The 20,306-nt window shown below is 39.8% G+C and overlaps 1 protein-coding gene across 8 annotated transcripts in view; it reads left to right on the plus strand.

The window, feature by feature from the left end:
• Window positions 1-20,306, plus strand: part of Dlc1 (DLC1 Rho GTPase activating protein) — a 378,868-nt gene that overhangs the window by 323,889 nt on the left and 34,673 nt on the right. The window contains exon 1 of one of the 8 annotated variants that reach the window (XM_047549294.1): window positions 9,723-10,089. The exons of the other annotated variants lie outside the window; for them this stretch is intronic. Within the exon in view, the coding sequence (XP_047405250.1) occupies window positions 10,053-10,089 (37 nt within the window). The 5' untranslated portion in view covers window positions 9,723-10,052. Of the gene's footprint in view, window positions 1-9,722; window positions 10,090-20,306 lie in introns of those variants that run through there. 8 annotated transcript variants of the gene reach the window in all.

A 20,306-nucleotide genomic window follows, 5' to 3' on the forward strand; every position in this document is an offset into this window, starting at 1 on the left:
CCTTTTTCTTCTATCTGGACCCTCAACTGGTTGGATGGTGCCTCTCAACTTGAGGGCTGATCTTCCTAACTCAGTCCACTGATTCGAATGCCAGTCTCTTCCAGAAGCTATCTCACAGACATACCCAGAAATAAAACTTTAATGCTTTGCTAGCTATCTGGTCAACCCTTAACTGAGCCAAGTGGACACCTTAACTTGCCCATCACTGGGTCTGTCTGGCAGCTGAGTTAGATGGTAACTCAGATTAGGGCCTCTCAAAGCCTTCTCCATTCACATGTGCACAGGCTGGAAAAACTCAAAAAGCTATGAGCCAAAACAGCTGGAGCTCCTCTGGAATGTCTCTCTGACGCCTTTCCTTTTGTTCTTTCCACATCAGGGTCTCAAAGTTATCAACTTTCTTACCTGGTAGCTAAAGACTCCAGAGTCATTAAACCAAGAAAAACTCACAGGAGCTGCATGACCTTTTCCAGTCTGCCTCGAAAGTAAAGCAGCATCACCTGGGTCACATGCTGTTCATTACCACCTGGGTTCAGGAGGAGGGGGCATTACTCCACCTACTGATGGAAAGGATTGGCCAGAGATTTTGTGGACATGTTTTAAGACCATCACAGTCATTGATAGGATACCACCTCTTTGAAATTTGTTAAGATTTGCTTTATGGCTTAGAATATGGTTAGTATTTTTATTTTAGTTTATTTTATTTGTTCTTAATATTGCAACATAGAGAATGTGCATGTTCTAACTGATGAGTACAGATATCTGCATATGGTAACTACAACTTTTCTCTGGCTTTATTTTGTCTGCTGAGCCTATCCAGAATTGCAAGAAGTCTGTTGAAATCTCCCACCAATGCAATATTTTTCCATTTCTACCTCTAATTCTGCTCATTTTTGCTTTGTAAATTTTGAGGCTATTTTATTACAGGCACCGAGGTTCAAAATACTCTTGCTTTCTCGTTAAGTGATCTTTTTAGTGTTTTGTAGTAATTCTCTTCACCACTTACAGTCTACTTTGAATTAGTCTTTTATTTATGACACCAGATAGCTATTCTAATTTTCTTTTTCTTAAGATAGTTGCCTGGTATATATTTTTCTTTTTATCATTTACTTTCAATCTTTCCATATCATAGCGTAAGTGAGTCAGACATCTGGAGAACTGTTATGAAATTTGATGATTTCTCTTAACTTTTCCTTTTTTTGTTGTTTTGCTTTTACATATGTACTTTGTTAACCCACTAAAATGATGAAAAGACTCAGTAGGGAAATAGATGTTTACTCAGTATTAGAGTTCCTGTATAAGAGAGGTTTGATGTAGTCCTTTCTCTGCTGATAAATCCTCAAATGTCAGTCTCTCCCAATTCATAGTCTTGTTGCCAGATCCACTTTTTAAAATGTATAATTTGTTGCCTTGCAGTTTGCCCAAATTGCAGCCTAATTCAACTGAATCAATAAGAGATAATTGAGTGAGTTAGTAACGCATGAAAAGTCAGGCTTGAGGATCAACTGCAGCTCCACTCTCCTGTTCACTATTAAAGTAAGTTAATGATCTGGAGCTATGTAGGGGTTTCCAGAAACAACACTATAATGGCCAACATGCTGTCGTTAGCAGCTAAGAAAGGAACTGTTTATTATTTTTCAGGCAATTGCCCAAACCCATCCCCCAGTATCTTTGTTTTAGGATCAGTCCACCATAAAGAGGAAGATATTACAGTTCAAACAAACACGAAACATCTCCTTAGTAGAAACAAACTCATGAGCAATTCCACTCAGATTTTCGGAATTATGGTGGACAGTTTTATTTCACAGATGTTTTAGAATTACATCTGGATATTGGTTTGAAAAGTCAGGGTTAAGGGGTAACCACATAAATGGTTCATTTTAAACAATGTAGTAGAAAGCAAAATTTAAAATGTTTTTATACCTACAAGGTAAAAAGTTAAAAGTATATATCTTAGCATTATATTTAGCCCTTGAAAAACTTAGATTTATTTATTGGTAGGTATATTAGTAGTAGTAGTAGTAGGTATATATGAGCACACACACACATACACATAACATTGCACTTTTGGAAAATTTTTAAGTCAAAAAGTTTCTCAAAAACATAGTGCCCCTGCATCTTTGACTTACACTCTGACTCCACTAGCTTCTCAGTAACAGGTCCTTATGAAGGGCTTACTTTCTGCAAGGCATTTATCTATATGTGATACTAAGGGAGATGGAAAAAAAATAAAGTAGCTAGAACGGTTTTTGAGCACATGATGGAATGTATAATTTAAAATACAGCCAAAAAAGTCCCAAGTATAACCTTGTTTTGTAAATTGATTTTGTATCTTAGTATTTCTGGCTCAAACCATACAAAGAAAACTACTTAAGTAAACTCCTAGTTAATGATTAAAAAGAACAAATAAGTAAGACCTTTGAATTTTTTTGAAGCTTGTTAATTTTTTAAAAACATGAATTAACAAGCTTATCAAAGGCAGATGACAAACTTGTAAAAATCTGTTTTATAATAAATGACAAATGGCTAATGTCCTTAATCGGTGCCCATTAGATTCAGTAAGAAAGACAAAATGTTTCATCAAATGAAGCTCTAGGATTAAATAGATAATGTCAATAACAGTGTGTGTGTGTGTGTGTGTGTGTGTGTGTGTGTGACAGAGCGAGAGAGATAGAGAGAGAGAGAGAGAGAGAGAGAGAGAGAGAGAGGGAGAGAGACTATGTGCAAGTGAGAGAGAGAGGTGGGGAGGAGAAAGACTGGAAAAAAAAGTAGTTTAAAAGCATGAAAATATTCAAGCAGTATTCAAGTCTGGTACAAAAGATCACTGTGTGATCCCACTTATATGAAGTACCAGGAACAGTTAAATTCCTAATGACAAAAAAAGTAAAATACTTGTTACTAGGGGATGGAGAAGAGAATAGAGAGTTATTGTTAAATAGATGCAGAGCTTCAGTTGCCAGCGATGAAAAAGTTCTGGAGATAGAAGGTGGTAATAGCCCACAATAATGTGAAGGTACTTAATGCGACTGAACCAACACTTAAAAATGGTTAAGATGGTAAATTTTATGTCATGTATAGTTTACTACAAGAACAAATTCAACCAGTTTAATGTTCACACAAATGTAAACAATATTGAAATATGATGTTTTGCTGATCAACTAAGCAAAAGATACTAAATTATAATGCTGGCAATACTGAATACGGAAGAAAACAGGTACATTCAAACCCTGATGTAAATGTAAAAAAGGATAAAACTTTCTGAATGACAGTTTACAAATATATATAAAATGTTCTAATATGACCATTCTTGTGGGGGCAGGGGGTAGAAACTGGAGATTCAACCCAGGAGTGATCTACCACTGAGCAACATCCCCAGACCTTTTATTTTTTGATACAGGGTCTCCCATAATGCCAGGCTGGCCTCAAACTTGTAACCCTCCTGCCTCAGTCTCCCTAGCCATTGAGATGACAGGCATACACCACTGCACCTGGCCAAAAAATTACCATTCTTATTTTTTGAAAACTTTTTACATAAAAATGTTCATGAAAGGAAAAAAAATGGTGAAAAAACAAAAGTACAACATCAATCAACTAATGCACATGTGTCCATAAGATGAAGTATGCAACTAGGATAAATCATGTTCATTAGCTATGTTAAGTGAAATAAAATATTATAAAATATAATATCTAAATTTTATATGACTGGGAAGCCTAGACATACAAATGTAATACATCAATTATTTCTGATATTCTGGTTATGAGATTTTATTTTTTCCTTTATACTTTTCCATAATTTCTGGACTTTACACTGAGTATCATATAATCATAAAATTTTAATAACAAAAGATTAAATATTATGCTTGCCTTCCATGCACAAGGCCCTAGGTTCAATCCCCAGCACTGCAAAAAAAAAAAAAAAAAGATTAAATATTGTTTGTACTTATAAAATAACACGATCCACCTTCAGCTGTCAATGAATAATGTGCCACAAGCTCATGAAGAATTCTTAAAACTAAGGATAATAGCACAATAGACAAAAGGATCAAAGCATACCCTTTAAATTGGTTAACTCAATGGCAAAGCAGCCTAGTTGTCTTCCTGGAATCAAAAATGATCACAATTTTTTACTTTCCACTCACTTGACTTTTGTGAAGTCAAAGGCCACATGAAAGAATTGGCATCGTCATTGGCAAAGATCAAATGGAAGTTGTGGGTATGGTAGGGACATGACAGAGTGCCACCGATCCTGTTCTCTGACATTTTTAGCAATGAGGCCTTGAGCGAATCTACTACCTAAGCCTTTAGAGAAGCAGACTTTAAAAGAAAATTCTACTGAAAACATGGTAAATATCTTAGGAAAGCATGCCCACTGATTTCTCAAATCTGGATTGAGAACTCTATGTTCAAACCCTTCACTGGACTCCAGTGCAGAGCTGTATCTGTCCTGCTATCTGCCAAAGAACTTTCCTTTTCAAGTTCCCTCTTCATGTTCATTTTTGTTTCCCCCAACACACTGCCTTTCCTAGAGTTTAATAAATATTTATCAAATGATGCAAGTATTATGCCAGGCTTTCCTATTTGGGATTTAAATGATTATCCAAAAAGTAGATTCATATCATATTTATTATACAGACTCTCTTTCAACCTCATTAAAAATCTCCTTGCAAGCCCAGCACAGTGGCATGTGCCTGGACTCCCATGTACTTTGGAGACTGAGGCAGGAGGATCATAGGTTCAAGTCCAGCCTGGGAAATTTAGTGAGATACTCTCTCAGAGTTAAAAAGGCCTGGGGATGTATCACAGTGGTGGCCGCTTTTGCCTAGCACGCCCAAGGCCCTGGGTTCAATCTTCAGTACAAAATAAATAAATAAATAAATCTCAGGGAGAATAACTTTACCTTCCACATGTTTTGAACTTAAATGTTCAAAGGTTGTAGTCAATAAAGATCTAACTGAACTAAAGAGCTACTACAGGTAAAATTTAAAGGGAATGAGTTTATTATTTTGCTGCCTAAGCTTGCTCTTCCTCGCTTCTTTCTCCATCCTGTACCCCTAGCATTTGGGTTTTGAAAAATTCTGAAAATGCTAACTACCTTTTAGCCTTTTCAGTTAGGGTAAGGAGGGAGGAGAAGCCAGACCAAGGTCACTGAAGCTTAAAAATAAATGAATGTTTTAAGGACAGCCATTCAATTTCAAATTTAATTGTTTTCCTTAATTGAATATTGTTTACCATTATTTTCAAAACTCTTTTCTTTCTCATATTTCCTTTGAGCATTACAAATCAAAATTATTTCCCCCAGTAATTTCATAATGTTCCACTGAACACAAATTATATTACAACATTTTCCAAGTGCAGAGGAGTCTTTTAGTTCCTAGGGGAGAGAAAGAAATTTCCAAAGAGATGGCTTGGCTCGTATCACTAGAGCAGAGGTTTAAACCAGTTGCCCCAGGGATCAATGAAGCCCAAAGTTGAAATTACTTGGACTGGGTTTAGACTTTTTAAACTACTTGCCAGCATCTAAAACTTGGGAGCTTTGATATAAAAATATGGATATAGGGGTAGTATAGCTCAGTAGTAGAGAAAGGCCCTGGGTTGGTTACCTAACACCATCCCATCTCCCCTGCCAATAATAATAATAACAACAACAACAACAACAATAATAAAGAAAGAAAAAAGGGAAAAAAAGTAATATAGGGGCTGTTGGAAAATCTTTAAACCAAGTACATTGGAGTTGCTATGTTACACATGCCAACAAGTGCCTGATTGGCAGCTGTCATTGTAGTGGGTTCTGAGTTCTCACCATCCGATGTGGCTTGCTTTACATGCCTGGATGCCTGCAGACACCTGAAATTTTGTTTTGTTTATTAACACATTATGATATGAAAAAATGCAAGAATGTGACTTTGAACCATATCAATAATTCCTCATTTCAATCATTAAAATAGAGCATGAACTCAAAAGAGTTAAGAGTCACCCTCTTTGTCACTCAACTCTCTGCCACATAGTTTAAGAGTTAGCTATGTGATTCTTCTTTCTTTGGTAATACTATAGTTGAATGTGAAAAGAATCCAAATAGAGAGGGCAGGAATCCCCTGTGAATAACCTCTAAACAGTGTATGTCTAAACTGAGCAAGCAAACAGTACAAGTCTTTAAAAAAAAAAAAAAAAAAAGGCTTAAAATAAAATCTTCCATTGAGAACAAATAATCAATGGCAACAACCATCATAAAACATAATGTAGCTAGTGATGGATTTTTATTCTCGTGTATTGAAGAGCTTTCCTATGACCTTGAGTGGAGAAATGGGCAACACTGAAGAAGTAACTTCTGCCTCTTACGAGTCCAGCTTTTTAATACCAAAATCTCAGTTAATGAAGATCAGGGACACTAGGTCTAATGTCAGCGATTTATGACAAATGAAACCTCAGGTGACGAGTTGAAGGTTAAATAAAGAGGAAGGATCCTGAGCTGGCCTGGGGACCCTCTTCCATCCGGCAAACATCACTGTTTGTCCCCACTCTTAATGACTTTTCCACTCCTTCCTTCCCCCAGTTTGTAAAGGCTTCTAAAATTCACAAAGGTTAAAGTCAAGGTCTTATTTTATGTTGTTTTAATTTTCTCCTGGATACAATATAAATAGCAATTTTTTCCTCAATTTTGATGTGCCCATTTAATAGCACAGTCAGTCCTCTCTATCAGCAGCATCTAGGTCCACAGATAAACCAACCATTGGCTGAAAATATTTGGAAAAATTGCATCCATACTGAACATGCAGACTTTTTTCTTGTCATTATTCCCTAAATAATCCAGCACAACACCAATTTACATACCATTTATCTTGAGGTATGTAAATAATCCAAAGATGATTTAAAGTCTGCAGGATGGTGTGCATAGGTTATATGCAAATACTAAACCATTTTATATAAGAGTCTTTGATATCCAAGGGGGATTGGGAAGGGGGTCCTGGAACCAATCTAAGAATGCCAAGGGACAAACTTGTGTAATAATAACAGCTAATATCAAATGCTTATTATATGCTAAGCGCTTATGTACATTATTTTATCCAATACTCATAAAACCTCATGTGATACATACTATTATAACCTCCTTTTTTAATGAGGAAGAAACTGAAGTTTTCAGAGTCTAAATAACATGTTCATCACAAAGTTAAGTATCCTGCTCCAAAAGTCCTACTCAACCACTATTGTGTGGCAGCCTTCAAACATGTCTGGTTATATACAATGGAGGGAAGAATTAAAACTATGAAAATCGGGATTTTGCTCTGGTCTCAGTCTATGTCAATAACCGAAGAATAAAAGAAAATAAAAAAGATTCAGTGAAGGCCAAATGCAAACCAGTACATCACTCAAGAAAAATGTTTTGGGAGTTATTAGTATCATAGATTATAAGCAAACCACACTAGGCAAACTTCCAGAGAGATGGAATAAAAGTAAGATGATTTGGAGAAGGCAGAGTAATCAAGGAGAAAGGAATGGGATTTGAACAGAACAGACAAAAAGGTCAACATGTTTTGTTCTGGAAAGATGAATACTGAGTGGGGAGGTGTGTATTAGGGATGTAGTCTCCTGGAAACCCAATTAAAATACAGCTTCACCCAATAATGTTCATGTAAAAAGTAAACATTAAGAACTGGTCCTAAGAATTGATATACTTTGGAAGAGATGCTTTAAAAATACCTATATTTTTAAGGTTTGAATTTTTAATAAGTATGTTTTAGAGGCGTGTGTGTGTGTGTGTGTGTGTGTGTGTACACGTGTGCGTTTTCATGTGGGGATCAAACCCAGGGCTTCCTATATGGCAGGCAAATGCTGTACCACTGAGCCACATCCCCAGCTGCTGGAGGTGCTTAAGTTTGAAATTTACACTGAAGCTTGAGTGATCTTTTCAAAATACAAAGTTGATGATGGGATGCTTTCTTGCATTAAAATGGATTCTCAATGTTTAGCACTATTTAAGAATTTTTAAAATCCTTAACGTAGTCATGCAGGGAATTGAAAAATTTAGCCCTTATTTTCCCAGCCTGCTCTTGAATCATACTGCCCGCTTGCTGGCAACTGTAGGCTGAGGTTTTGATAGCTTCTCCAGTGTCCACACTTGAGAGGATTGCTCCATTTTCTTGGGCCAGGTCAGTTCTCCACTTCCTGTACCCTCACATTACCTCTTTTTCGTAGAGCAAAGTTGCTTGCCCCCCCACACTGTAAACTCAGCAGACATGCCCTGGATTACCTTTGTAACCCTAAGCCTAACTCTAACCCTAACCCAGCAGCTACAAGTAGGTAAAAGCTGGGAAATAACAGTATTTTTTGAATAGAAAAGCCCCATCCTCTCTAGAGCTGAATTCTGGTTTATGCAAATTAATTAGCTTTGCTAAATAGGTGTTTATATTATTTTGTTTTACTGAAAATACAGGAGTGGGGAGAGTCTTGTGTTTATAAATTAATACATGACCATAAAATCAATACATTTTTAACTGAGAGATGATTCTTCCATTTGTATTTAGCCCTATTTAAGAACATATTATCCTGAACTCCTATATTCCCTCCCCTACTTTGTATATCTCATCTAACATACTATATATTTTTCACTTGCCTGTTTTGGTCATTGTCTATCTTCCCTAGTAGGAAACAAACTCCAGGAGGAAAGGGATGTTAGTCTCTTTTGTTCACTATATACACGCCCGCCCCTCACCAGCCTAAAACCGCATTTGGCACATAGCAAATACTCTTAAATATCTGTCAGATGAATGAGTTTAGGTCAGTAGTTTTCCTTGTCCAGAGATAACAGGCAGAAAGCATCAAATTTACTCCAAAGTAATATTCTATAAAATTTCTAGATTTTTAAAAAATTTATACTGTGACTCTCTTCCATTGTGATTTTTTGTTTTTAATGAGGCTTCTTATATTAGGAACCTTCAAACTACTATGCTTCAGAATCACTTGAGGGTTTGAAATAGATGCAGAGTTTCAGCATAAGAGATTCTAAATCTGCAATCTGGGGCTGGACCTATAAAAGTTCAGCAGCTCTGCAGGATTACAGTTCAAAGGCCACAATCTGAAAAACATTGGCGATGGCTGTGCACACGGAAGACTCAACACGAGCTGGGCAAAAGCTTAATTTCTTTCTACATTCGCTCTGTACCTCCGAGGGTATTATATAGCAAGGAATAAAGGATGTCCCAAAGACAGGTACTTTTTTCCCCTATTTTACAAATAAGGAAAGTGGTCCATCCCTACTTCTCCGATTTTCTCTCCATTACCGCAAGTTTTTGTGACGCCCACCAGAATGAAAGGCAGAACCACCCAGAAAAACAGGGAAAGTGTACGGTGTCCCAGCGTCCAGACCGGACGTCTCCGCCAAGTAAATGCCTCATGGCCTTTGCCTTTGCCCCCGAGGCCAGTAGCCGGCGACTTTTAGGCGCTTCCCATTGCAGACGTGGAGGCTGAGAGAAAACATTCCAGTCCCGGGCGGAGGAGGAGCGGGGCGGGATCTGGCGTGGGGGCGGGACCTCGAGGGGTGGGGCCAGGACAGCCTGAGGCTGCGGCCGGAGATCTTGGTGGCGTGGAGGAGAGGGGTGGGGTGGAGCCTGCGTGTGGGGCGGGGCTGAAGAACCCCCGGGGCTGCGGCTCCGGACCCCCGCAAGCGCGGGGAAGGCGGTGCTGCCAGGTCTCGTCCCTCCCCTCGGGGCGGGCCCAGCAGGCGGGCGAAGCTTGCGGGGCGCAGAGTAGGCAGTGCGCTCCAGCTGCCTGAGCGAGGGCGCCTCTCTCTAATTACTGGAGATGGCAGCGCTTCCCTGCAGCAGGAGCGACCGCTCCCGGGCTTCCCGCTGTGCTCCTTAAGATCTCTCCCTTTTCGAACTCTAGAAAACCCCGCGTTCTTTCTAGGGTCCTGTCTAGAGGCAAGGACCGGCGGACAAGGATGCGCTGAGGATTGCCAGGGCGCGTGTCCCGGTGCCGCGGTCAGCCCCGGCCCCGGAGCCGACCTGCCTGGTGCTGCCTCGATTTACCCTCTGCGCGCCTGCCGCGCTCTGCCGCACTTGATGTGCAGAGAGAAGCCGGACACCATGATCCTAACACGTAAGCTAGACTTGTGCCTTGCCAGGGACTCAACTGCTAAGGGTACCCTTCGCGGAGGAAATGTCACCCCGCCTTGACAAGTCGATGTCTGTCGTTCTGTGCTTTTGAAACGTTTGCTAAGGAGTAGCTCGTGTTTCTTGGGAGTGGAGGGTGTGTGTATGTGAGAAAAGTAGAGGTCGGAGTCAGGGGAGGGAGGTTTGAAATTCGGGTGATGACCTTCAGCCATGCATCGCCTGGGGACCGCGGACGTGAGCCAGAGTGGACTCAGACGACTGCCCGCTCCTGGCCTGCCAGGGTCGGGTGGGAGACTAGGGCCGGGTGGTTCTTCTACTCCCACCCTAAATCCCAGGCGTTGGCCTCTGACTCCACAGGAGTGGCGGGACCCCCTTTCTACTTTTCTTAACTCTGGGAATCGTTTTGGGGTCGGCGCTTGCTGCCCTTAATCGTACACGTCCAAAATCAGCGTAGACTCCCCCAGAGTTTACTTAAGGGACGCTGCAGGCTTTAATGGCATTGGAGATGTGCTTGAGTGCATATTCCACCCCCTCCCCAATGTTTTAATTTCAAACCTTTTTTTGTTCACATATTTTAAACGATTAGAATTAACCAAACTGGACCAGGAAAGTCTGGGTTTGGTGGCTGCCGGTGCCGGAAGAGTGTTGACGCTCTTTGACCAGCCTTGGGGCGCGCATGTGGGGGTTCCTGTTGGATAAGGTTGCGCTTTTTTTTTTTTTTTTTTTTTTTTTTTTTTGCCGTGTGCTGGGCGGTCGGAAATGCCCCCACGAGATGCCCACGCCCTTGGCGCCCGACGAGGAGCCCGCGGAGCTAGCCCCCGGGCTGGAGACAGGAAGGAAGCACGCCTCCCGATCCGACTTTTTTTTTTTTTTTTTTTTTCCACAAGACGAAGGCCTCTTGGAACCCTGTCCCACTCTGTCCCTGTCCCCACCTCCAATGTTGAGGGGCTGAGCCTTTGATCTTTGAGAAAGAGTTACACCCTGGCCACAGTAAACCCACCCTGCCGCGTATAATTTTCTGCTTGTTGGCGGGTCCTTCCAGCGCACAGTCAGTGGAGTCTGGTGGGATGGCAATCCAGGTCTGCAGCTTGCTGGCTGGGAGAATTTGAGAAATAACAGGACTCTGCTGTGCCTCCTCCATCAGCAACACCTGGGTAATAATTGCATTGACCTGGGGGAAGTTGTGAGAATCAAGTGATCTAATACAAGTAAAGTGATTTGCACGGTGTCTGGCACTAACTTTGTGCAAATTCCCAATTTATGTTAATGACTGTAGACGGAAACTCCTGCCTAATGCCTTTTGGAGCGGAAAAATTGCCCCACCACCCTCTCCCCCATTCCAGGTCTTGCTCCTTTGCGCCATACATTGGTCAGCATTGAATCCATTTTCAAGACTCAGAGGGTTGTTTCAAGCGGTTGCTGGCAATTTAGAGGAATGCAGCCGTCGCACAACCATCCATTACAAAGGATTCGTGAAGATGACACATATGACGCATTTGGATAGAAAAAAAAAAAATGACAGCTCTTGAGAAGGCCAAATATCAAACCTCAAATTACAATTTTTTCCTCCAAAATTTTGTTTGCTGAAGGGATGAAAGAAAGTAATAGCCCAACAGATTGCAGCGTGGGGCATGTAAATCTATCAGCAACTCGAAGTGGTTGACCAAGTCAGAATCCATCTGGGCTGCAGCTGGTCCTCAGCTGAGATAATTCGCAGACCATAAGTGTGGAATTAACGAGGGACCCAGTGCCATCTTGGCATGCAGATTGCAGCAGATGGTCAGAAGGGTGCCCTAGAAGGCAGCAGCCCCCCCTTCCCAGAAGAACTAAAAAACTGAGGAAGGAGTGTCAAATGTTTAGCAGATGTAGGTTCAGAATTTATTTAGAGATATTTTCTGAGGAAATGTTGGTGATTGCATGTATTCACTTGTATTGTGATGTGTCAGATTTACAGTGAGACTCAAGCCTGAATACATACTTTTTCATTAGCACTACTGTTCAGAGTTCAGACTGAAGCACAGCTGACAGACCTTTTCTTCTCATGTGTTTTTCAAAGTTTGCTTTTGACAAAAACTGATTTTATTTCAATTCAAGTAGGATGACTCCTTACAGTAAACAGGTTTAGAAGCTCAAGAAGGGGGACTGACTTGTCTGATTTCACAAAATCAGAATAAGTAGACTCCAACTTAACTCTTTCTCTAGAGTAGATGAGAAAAGTGGTTTTGGTGACGTTTATTGTAGCTTCCTAATTATAGATCTTATGAGAAACGACGCTTATTCATCGAAGAGTGAAAAGATTAAACAAGTTAGGCAATTATCACTAATTGAAAGCTATGTTTCAAATTTTAATGTACTGGACCTATCAAAAGATCTTCCTATGATTCTGGAGCAAAGTTGATATTCAGTTTGTCCTTAAACCTAAAGTCTTTCTTTGGTATTCTGTATTATAGTTCAAATAACAAAGACCAAACAAAGTTGAAGAGCATTTTTACATTAAAAGAGGTATTTGGGTTCTTCTGGAAGATATACCAGATTAATGGAAACATGTTTTATTTAACTAAGCTATTACCATGATGTGAGTTGTAAAATATATATAGTACTTAAACTCTTATTCATAGATATAGTATGAGGCTCAAAGGGAATATGGGAGGTCCCAGTGAGATGCCTTCCAATCAGAGGTTTGGTGAGATTCCAAGAAGTGGTTTCAAATACAAAAATAAGTGCTTAGGTTTCCCTGGGTGTCCCCATGGAGATTTTAAGCCATGATGCAATGTTTAAATGAGAGTGGTATTTTTATGACTTAGGGCGGGTAAATATGCAATTTGAAAATATTCGAGGAAGGGTGATTTGGTCCAAAGAATGGGGGCATCTAAAGTACAGTGAGTGGAGCAAATTGGACTTTTTTGAAGAGGGCCTTGTTCTAGACAGGATGGTCCAGTATTGTAAACACGAGTTTCTCAAGCTTAACTCTCCTTCCTAGCAACAGGAAGTCGGAAATGAGGCCATGCAAAAAAAAAAAAAAAAAAAGGATCCTGAAGAGCTCCAGACAATACTTGATCCACCCTGCTATTCACCCTGTATAGCCAGAAGACCTGCAAAAGTAAAAATAACTTCAGATGTTTCCCCTTCCTCCCTGGATATTACCAAATCAGTAGACTGAATTCTCAAAGATTTAGAACATCATAGCAAAACCTGGCCCCATGGTGTGACTGCATACAGACTCACATCAGGCCAAGCCTGTTCTAGAGATTGTAAAATAGACTCAGAGAGAAATGAGATTTTAATTTTTAATGTTTGCACAGTCCAGTGATTACAGTGACATGAATTGGGGTCCAGTGGGAGAGAGAAGGATGCTTTAATCTCTGAACTCAGTTGTACCTCTGTGTCTCCGAATGTTCATTTTTAACAGAATTGCCCCTAAAACTGTTGATGTTTTGAGGCTATAATGCAAAGGAATAATCTATAGAGCATTCAAAACATAAAAGACACGCTCCTTCTTTATAATGGTCAAGGTCAAGTTACAATAGCCAACTATGAAGTGATCCCATCTATTGTACCCTAAAAAGCACAGTCTCCAGTTCCTCTTTTCCAGGACTATGCTTTTCTGAAACAGACTTTATCAGTTGTCTGTTTTCTGATTCTGTGACTATTGCATATAGAAGAATACAGACCTGAGCATTCTTCTTGATTTAGGAGAGACAATGCTATAGGCCTAAAATATGTTTTATAGATATAGGTTGCTGCTATGACTAGTGCATCTGTGGGCTGGGGAGATAGCTCAGCTGGTAGAGCTGGTAGCTCAGCTCGCAAGCACAAGGCCCTGAGTTCGATCCCCAGTACCACAAAAAAAAAAAAAAAAAAAAAAAAAAAAAAAAAAAATGAATAGTGCATCTGTGGCGTTTTCTTTCAACCTCAAATGACAGCAGCCCCCATTTGTCCTTGGGGAATAAAATATCAAGACCCCCCAGTGGATGCCGGAAATCATGGATAGGCCCCAAAGTTGTTAACTCTATTTTTTTTCTATGAATACATGTTTATGATAAAGTTTCATTTATAAATTAGGCACAGTAAGAGATGAACAATAATAATAATAATAAAATAGGACAATAATAATAATATACTCTAATAAAAGATTTTGAAGACTGAGTCGTTTATTTCTGGAATTTTCCATTTAATATTTTCAAGTCTCAGTTGGTGATAACTGAAATTGTGGTTAAGGGTGTACTACTTGTAGTCAGAGATTCAGTTAGTGTAAAAGGGGTAATATTCCCAGCTAAGAGGGGTTCTTCCTGTCTGTCAGCACTTTTTCCTTAGGTGGGACCTTGAGTTATTGTTAAGGATTATCATGATCAATAATGATTAGGGACTCCTGCCAGGGTCTTTTAATTAGGTCTACTCTGTCTTAACCATTGTTTCACTAGATATTTCTTCCTGGCCATTGTAATTAATGGCAGACAGGAAGAAAGTCCTGCATATTTAGCCTGTATTGGTTTTTTATATATCTTCACAAGCAATAGCCAGACTTTTCTAAAAGGACTCATAGTCTTTCAATTACTTTGCAGTATTGGGTGGCTTGGGCTCATAGGCAAAGAGCTGTAATGTTGAGACCTGGGAATGACGAAATTTTTTGCCTCCCATCTCTGGAACCTATTGAGTAGAGACACAAGCAGCCTCTGACTAAATTACCATTTGGGGGAAAGGGTTCCAAGATAACATTTTCTGAAAGTTACCCTCTGTATACTGTACTGAATAATGTTTTCTTCAGTGAAAATATTTTAAAAGCATATTTCTAAGGGAAAAATATTTTTGCCAGGTATCATTGAAAATGTTTGAATATAGGAAGCCCAATTCTTGGACTCCACCAGTAAACTCTTATTCCTTGCTGAGGTCAAGCCAACCCAGTGGAAATCAGTCTCTTCATCCCTCACCCTAGGTTTTTGTTCCGCTGCTGCTAGACTTAGCTTACCTCGACTTGGTGGCCTTTTCATGTCTGCACCCCTCCCCCACCTGGAGAAAAAATCAAAAGCTAATTGAAGGCTGAGGTCAGTGAAGCTGAGTCCTCAGATGGCTTTGACACCTCCCATCCACATTTTGTTCTTTGCCCTGCCCCACCTTTGAGTGTCCTGTGGAGAGGACTAGAGGTCGCTTCCTGAAGCTTGTCAGAAAGGCGCCTTCCTCCTCTTGCAGGAGTCTCTAAAGGATGTTTAGGGGACAAAAGTTTTCCACACCCTGAGGTTCTAGCATTTCCCAGGCTCCCAGCACTTAGGAAACCAGGGAGGAAGAGACTTTAGAGGTGAAATGGCCTGTGACCCATGCTCCGAACTGCCCTACAGCTATGCTGTGCCTTTTGTCACACTGGAGTGACAGAATAGATAGAAGATGCTGAAATCCTGAATTCATCTTTAACTCCTGAATCTGGAGAAATAATGACCTCATAAGAGATCCAGTGCTCACACAACTCTCTTTTCCAAACTATATAGCACGGAAAAGGAATTTTGTGTAATGCTTGTGCATTTGTAAAAGGGAGAATCCAGAACTTTGCAAAGGCAACCTGGAAAAGCAGTGCCTCTTCTCTAGTGAGGGGCAGCTGAGATGCAAGGGAGTTCAGTGACTAGTCCGAGGTCATACATGGGTTGAATGAGCCTCACACCCCTTCCTGCCAGCATGTGTGCGCAAGATGGGGATAGCAACAAGGTGAGCATCTTAATGTGTTTGTAAGAAACTAAGTGATGTATTTGAATTAAATTTTGACCATTAGTATGTGCACACCTGTAAGGGGGCTTAGAGTCCCAAGCTGTTTTTAAAGAAAATAATTCCTTAATTCATTTAGAAGATAGATAGTATTGTTTTATTTTATTTTGGTATCAGGAATTGAACACAGGGTCACTCAACCATTGAGTCACATCCCCAGGCCTTTTTGTATTTATTTAGAGACAGGGCCTCACTAAGTTGCTGAGGCTGACTTTGAACTCGAGGTCATTCCTCCTACCTCAGCCTTCCAAGTCACTGGATTATAGATGTGTGCCACAGCGCCTGGCGGATAGTGTTATTTTTTTCCTATACTTTTTGGCACAAAACTGAACTTGTTAGGGACTGGAGATGTAGCTCAGTGATAGAGCACTTGCATATCTTAAATGAACCCTGGGTTCAACCCTCAACAACACCAAAACAAAACAAAAATACTGAACTTGACAGATTGAATGGTATTTCTTTTTTAATTTAGACATAGGGGAGGCTGGAAATAGTTTATACCTTTAGCCAGTATCTGCCATTTTTTAATTTTTTATTGGTTTTTGATATGGGAACTTAATATTTTATTTCTTGATTTTCTTTTTTTCTGTCAGTAGTAACTAAAATAAAAGCAACAGGATTTTTTGTGCGCGTGTGTGTGTGTGTGTTTAAGAATTATTTCCTATGCCCTTTTTTTCTATTCAAGGTTTTTGTGGCATTTTGATTTGCACAGTATTTTATTTTTCCTGTGGTATAGCATGGTAAAACTTAGGACAAAAGCCAAGTTTTGCAGGAGCTGACCTTAGTAAAACTGAGCTTTGGAGAACTAATGTGTGTACCAGCCTTTAATGATGGGTATGGATTACTCTAGGCTTGTAACCTGGAATTTTGCCTTGCATACTAAGTTTTAAAAGGAAATGGATTATGTAATCTTATGACTTCTGCTTTATTTTCCAAAAAAATAAGGATCCTTCAAAGTATGTTACTTAGATAATTTTCTTTCTTGAAATTATCTTAATCCATGCAATTATCACCCTGAAAGGACTTACTATTATAGAAGCTGTTTCAAACCATTCACTTAGTGCAGTTCAAAATGCATAAGTATTTAATATAGAATACTAGAAATATGTGCATGTGCATATGTATTGATAGGTAGGGGTGTGTGTATTTCTAAGTGTTCCAAAGGTTTGTTTTTATCCCACCCTACTGAAATGAAATAAAAAGATGTAATAAGGCAGTATGTATTTCCTTAATAGTTTATTTTCATTTCAGTTTGGGTAGTAAGTGCCTGTTTTGGATTGGTAGGGAGGTACTTTCTGTTCCTGGAAATAAGTGCATCATCACAAGGAGTGACTGACAGCCATGTCACTCATGGGCTCAACTTAACACAGAGCTATTGCCTGTGTGAGAGAAGGACACCTAGTTTGAGTAAGCTACTTGCCTTTTCCCAGTTTGTATATTACTAATACTTTGCAAATGCTTATACTAAATGATCCTCAAAGGGAATTTCAATTGATTTAATTTCTGCATTGCTAAAGTGTCACTTGAAGTACTTAATCCCAGGTATAGGCTTGCTGAGTTTGTCTCCAGAGGTTTCCTTCTTTCAAAGCAAAACCATTTATTAAGTTGTCATTACATCACAGGGGGAAAAAATGGCTCGGTTCTCCCCCACTTTTATTTCTAGGAATGTTCTTTACTAGAAAGCAGCATATCTGTCTCCAAAACTCAAGGGGCGGGGGAGTAGTTGGAAAGAAAAACTTCCACTTCCATTTCTTATTGGTACTAAGAAACAGAAAAAAAAAAAAAAAAAAGAAAAGAAAGAAACAGTGATTTAAACGTGAGTGACTAGTGACAGGCAAGGAGAGCTGTAGCTTGGGTTGAGGGTTGCATGGTGCTGGAACCTTCAGCAAATAACCCAGACTGCACCAGCTTCTTCATTTACATAGAGAAAAGATGCAAAACTCTATTTGGGTGCTGCCATGGAAGCCTGCATGATCAATAGGCAAAGTAAAACACTGAGAGTTTTCTGTGCCCTGGAGTGTTTTCCAATAAAGATTGAATTTAGTTCGAGGGCTGTGGACACACATGAGCAAACATTGTTTATCTTGTGTTCTCTATATCATGAACATAGCTTTCATGGGACAAATCAAGAAATCGATCCATTAAAAAGTGCATTCATGGAACTGGGGTTGTGGCTCAGTGGTAGAATGCTTGCCTAGCACACATGAGGCCCTGGGTTTGATCCTTAGCACCACATAAAAATAAAATAAAGGTATTGTGTCCACCTATAACTAAAAATATATATGTATTATATATATATATATTACATATATATATATATATATATTTTAAAAAGCACATTCAGGATTTTAAGTTAAAAACTTCAATACAATTACTAAATTGGGGACCACTCAGCACAGTTTCTGTTGACCCAATGTTTTGAAGGAGGAAGACCATCTCCTAATTGATGAGAAATTGAGAAAAGTAACAGTAGGGATGGATCTTATTCTGAGGATTGTCTTAGTGCAACAATCCCTTTTGCCCTCCATATCCCCCTTATATAAGAGGAATAGCAAAATCAGAAGTTTAAGGAATTTACAAAGTCTGTAACAATCCCAGGTTATGCTGATGAGGGAACTGGGCCACAGAGATTATTTTCTTAAGGCTGCCTCACTGGACAGTGGGTTCTTTCTGGGACTTGTTTTCCTGAGCTGTTAACAGTTGATGTTTTGTGTCCTTTTTGTGATGGATTATCAAGTATTTGGGATACCCAGATGCAAAGCTGTTTTACATCTGAGGAAATAATGGTGATATCTCATTACATGACCAGGCTCAGTGTGTGCTAATGTCCACAGTATGGGGGTAACTGCCTTCTGGCTTTGCTGTATGTTACAGTAACCCCCCCTGCCTAGCATTCCTTCACAGGTACCTGTGCTTCTCCAGGTCTCCACTCAGCTCAGTCTCCTTTACCTGGGATCTTCTCCCACAACCCAGTCTTACATAGGAGCTATTCAATGAAGGCTGAGCACAAACTATTGAAGAAGCCCAGCAGGAAGGGATAGCTCTCCCACCTCTGAGTTAATAGACCTCTTTCCTATGTCACATCACATTTTCCTTTGTACTATACAGAAGTTCTTAGTTTTTGTTTGTTTTGCTTTTTTAAGAAAAAGCTATGCATGGGACTAGTGCATTTAATACTGGTAACTCTGGTAAAGCATTTCAAAAATTAGAATAGAAAATTGTCAGAGTGCATCATTTATTGTGTTATTTGAGACTTCTTGTGGTCTTACATGTACACATTTAGATACATGAAAGTGTATTTACATTCGTATACAGGTGTGTATGCTAGGTTGCAATGTAAGTTTTATTTCTTCTTGTGGATCCTGATTAGAGAAATTAAGACTACTTAATGGGAATGGAAATCAAATCAATGATTTATTTATTAGTGTAGTATTAATTTATTGAGCAGCTACTCTGTCATAAACAACTATAAGTGCTTTGGATGTAGCAGAAAATAAAATAGACCTTGTCTTAGGGCTGGGGAGATAGCTCAGTTGGTAGAGTGCTCGCCCCCTAAGCACAAGGTCCTGAGTTCAATCCCCAGCACTGCAAAAAAAAAAAAAAAAAACTTTGGGAGCTGGGGTTATGGCCCAGTAGGAGAGCACTTGCCTATCACGTATGAGGCACTGGGTTCAATCCTCCGCACCACGTAAAAATAAATAAATAAATAAAGGTATTTAAAAAAAAGAACTTGCTTTTGTGTAGGTCATAAAGAGGAAAGACAGAAAGTAAACATACTAAATAGTGGTGTAGAAAAGAAAAACTAAAGGAAAAAAGGGAAGTGGCTGGTGTGAAGAGGCCGGTATGGCTGGATCAAGGAGTCAGAGGGAGTTGGGTGGTAGATGGGGTATAGTCAGGAGCAGGACATGTGGCCATTAGGACTGCAGCGTTCACCAGAGAGCTAGGGGCTCACTGGAGCTGCCTCTACAGAGTCACTTGGGACTTAACTAACTCACAGACCTTAGGGTGGCCCTTAGGAAACTATTCCTAAATTGATGATAGAGGGCCATCAGACACCCTGTACTAAACTGTGAATGACCTTTCCATGGGGCTTCCTGCTTCAGGGCAGGAACTCTGGTCTGTAATTGTTCTGACAATAAGTAAATATTAAATGAAGGGACAAGTGAAGGCTGATCGCCTTCACCTAAATGAATGACCATACTAGGATACACCTCACAGTGAATTTGGGTTGGCCACTGTTAGACCACGTGACCTAAAAGTCTGAATGAGTGGTTGACCAGTCTCCCAGAAGCTTCCTAACATTTTTGTTTAACCTTCAAAATATGTGCCAGAAGATGTTTGGAATTTTTTAAGCACCTGAGGGTAGGAATGCTACTAGTTGCTGTCAAAATCTTTGCTGTGATTAGATAACTTTAGAGCTTAATAAATACAAAGTGCGCATTCTGTTATCTG

This window comes from Sciurus carolinensis, chromosome 4 (assembly GCF_902686445.1).
Source record: "Sciurus carolinensis chromosome 4, mSciCar1.2, whole genome shotgun sequence".
Lineage (NCBI taxonomy): Eukaryota > Metazoa > Chordata > Mammalia > Rodentia > Sciuridae > Sciurus > Sciurus carolinensis.